The sequence below is a fragment of the Gossypium hirsutum genome, chromosome A06 (assembly GCF_007990345.1).
Source record: "Gossypium hirsutum isolate 1008001.06 chromosome A06, Gossypium_hirsutum_v2.1, whole genome shotgun sequence".
Lineage (NCBI taxonomy): Eukaryota > Viridiplantae > Streptophyta > Magnoliopsida > Malvales > Malvaceae > Gossypium > Gossypium hirsutum.
In genome coordinates, this window is record NC_053429.1 from 4,993,961 (window position 1) to 4,997,325 (window position 3,365).

The 3,365-nt window shown below is 35.5% G+C and overlaps 1 protein-coding gene across 1 annotated transcript; it reads right to left on the bottom strand.

The window, feature by feature from the left end:
- Window positions 1-1,398: 1,398 nt before the first annotated feature.
- Window positions 1,399-2,620, bottom strand: LOC107962444 (F-box protein At1g78100). The gene has a single exon (XM_016898841.2). The coding sequence runs from the start codon at window positions 2,461-2,463 to the stop codon at window positions 1,555-1,557; it is 909 nt and encodes a 302-aa protein (XP_016754330.1). The 5' UTR covers window positions 2,464-2,620; the 3' UTR covers window positions 1,399-1,554.
- Window positions 2,621-3,365: the final 745 nt, after the last annotated feature.

The window sequence follows — 3,365 nt, forward strand, 5'->3', positions numbered from 1 at the left end:
AATATGTTCATACAAGGTTTGGTTGACGTGAAGTTAGTTGGCTCATCCCATTTAAGACAAGGTGGAAAGCCAATGATGGTGACCGAAGTATGGCCTTTGGTGATGATAGCATACTTGCTTAGGCGACCATAAGATTAATTTAATTAAAGTTCATAATACAAAAAAAAAAACATAAAAGTATCATAAATTTTTTTTATTATGAATTAGATTACATTTTATCTCTTTTAATTTATGATTGAAAACACACTATTGAAGCTTCTAAGAAGAAAAATTGTTTAATGAACAAATCTTTTGAACTAAATGTACTTTTAAAAAAAGTGACGAAGATTATATCTAACATGACACTCTTTATTTCATAATCTAAAACCATTGTTAAAACATGATTAATTGATTATCAATGAGAGAAAGTAATTTTTCTTTGTTTGTTTGAAAGTATAGAGATTCGTATTTTGTGTATAAATAATTTCATGTTTCAACTTTGCTTACCGCCAAGTTGATTTTAAAGTTTTGGAAAAGGTTTCGCCATGGCTGGCCCTGTCTTACTTTAAATTCATCAAAGACTTTTTTTTGGTTTTCTTTTTAGAGCTGTTGAAGTTGAATTCCCATACATGTGCATTCAATATTCTCTTTTACTAATTGTTTGCATGCTAGAAAACTAATTTGGGCAAAAAAATGTTGGTTCTAGAAACCCTTTTTTTAATCTTACACATAGTACGAAGAGAAAGTTTCAAAGTAATTCAATAAGCATACTTATTATTTCGCTCCTAAAATGATAATTTTTTATTGAATTACTTTTTTTTGGTACCATTTGTAAGATTGAAAAAAAAGGTTTCATTGAAAGATAATTCAAAGTGGTAATTGTTGAATGTTTTGTATGTTGATGCTCTAATAGGATGGTGATGATGGATTGAGCATGGTTGAGCTGGCGAGGAGATATTAAAAATTGTGATTAGAGAGTTTTTTAATATTTAAATTTACATAAGTGTAATGGTATAAAGAAAGAGTTATTAATGAGAATAAAGTTTAAAAAAAAAAAGAATGATATTTAAAACCCATTCTGTTACGGGTGAAAGCTAAGACTAAAAAAATCACATAACCATGTACTTTTCACCACACATTCAAAGGTACCTATCATGGGGTGTGGGCAATTGACATCATTGGTTTGCCAATCTGGCTAGCCTTCTAAAAGGTGAATTAGTCATGCCGGCACTCTTTTGGCCTTCAACTTTCTTTAGGCATAACCTGTCGTATATTGGTGTATTATTGTCCTTGCATCCAATGGTACCCTCCTTCCTTCAACTTTCTAAATTTGTATTGCTTCATACATTTCATTCTTCCTTACAAAAATATCCATATCTGAAAATATAATTTTTGCTAAATAAAATATTTTTAAGAAGAAAAAAAAATAAAGTAGAAAATTTTAACTTTGGGGAAGAATGATGGCAGAGGGCATTTATTACACAAGAATTGCATTGTCCAATCGTATTTTCTTTTTCCATTTTGGTATATAAACAAAGCTACATACAGTGGAGTATATACATACAAATACAAATACTAAAACGAGTTCATTTCCAGAAGATAGCTCCTCGCCTTAAGCAATTCCCTGACAGCATCCCCATATACGCCATTCCCGAAAGCCTTCACTGCCAAATCAGCATCTTCCACGTCAGCTTCCCTCCCATTGTGGGTCCAATCTTTCACCGCCCTTACCACCACCAGCGTCGCACCCAATCTTGGCTTATGCCTCATCCTCATCCTTACACTCGGGACCACTGTCCTCCCTCGCTCCTCCTCTTCTTCCTCCATCCTCACGTGACTCTCACGTGCCTCCCTCCACTCCCTCAGCCCTTGTTTCTCCATTACCACTTCCCCTTCCCCTTCCCTGTCCGTTATAACTAACTCTTCCATCCCCTTGTGTTCCCTAACCACTTCCCGTAACAGGAAATGCCTAACGGAAGCAGCCATCAGCGCGCTTATCGTCCACATCATGCGCCTCTTCAACCCTCCCGCGAACTCCGTTTCGTAATTCCCGTCATGACCCAAACGGAACCCAAATATGACGCAGGTTTTCAACGTCTCGCCGAACTCCGCTCTCCACTTAACCACCGTGCCTTTCTCTAATTGAAGATCCCCGGCCGGTAATTCCACGTGGAGTTCCCTGATTCGTTGGAACCGGGAGAGGATTTGAGCCGGGTAAGTGTGCGTCCGGTTCGGGAGTGGACTCTGTGTAGGCTTGGGGAGGATGAAATTGAAAAAGGACTTGAGGAGGGTGAGGAACAGCGAGTCGGAGTCTGACTCCGACGAGATGACGCGGTCGATTTTCAAGAGGATCGAATCAGTTTGCGGTACGAGAGAGTTGAATCGTTTGGAGACGGAACGGCAACGTATCAGGCTTTTGACGTCGGAGACTGAGTTGAAGATCAGGAGGATCAGAGAATCCGGTAGCTGATCAAAGCCGTCCATATTTTTTTCTTCAGTTTTTGGTTCATGCTTGGCAGTTCGATATTTATATAAATTGAAAAAAAAAAGCTTTGAAGTTAATGATAAAAGAAATAAAAACAAAAGGTTTAAATTGCTCTCAGTCTCTGTAGTCTTCAGAGTTTTGAACCTTAGTCCCTATGTTTTTTATTTCTAGAAGTTTAATCTTTTTACTTGCCTAATATGAAAATTAAAGTTCATTTATTCAAATTTAAAAGAATTAAATTAAAAATATTATCAATTAAATTTTAATTTTAACATCAAACAAGTAAAGGGACTAAACTCTTGAAATTGAATTTTAAGGGACCAATATTTAACTGTATAAGAATACAGGGACTGGAGCATAATTAGACAAAAATAAAAGGCATTAAGGAGTGGTGGAGTACGTTTGACCGTTGACCTGTAAAACAGTTGGGCCCCTAATAAATTTTGGCGGGTAATGCGTCATGATCAAAAAATGTAGCGTTGTCGTTTTAATTATCCCATTGAGTCTCTCGTTTGATTTTTTTTTTTGATTAAGATTATAATTTATTTATGTTGAATTTAAAAGATTTTCTTTGATCACTTTGAAACAAGGGCATTAAAAACAATATTTTGGCTAATAAATTTCTGAAATCATGATCAAATCAACCAAGGTTTATTTAAATTTGTAATGTTTTAAAAAATATTAATTACACTATTAAAGTGAGGTTGGTCTTGGACTCTCAATGGAAGGTATTGTTTTCGTATTGAGGTTTTGTCTCATATTGTAGGAAGTATCTCGATTGATGTAGATACGACTTACAAACTCACGAGAGAAGTGTAAGAATCATGTGAAATATAATTAATTGTACATATTGTGTTTACAAGAGATAGGACTATCAACCCAGGCTTAAATGTCTTTCCTT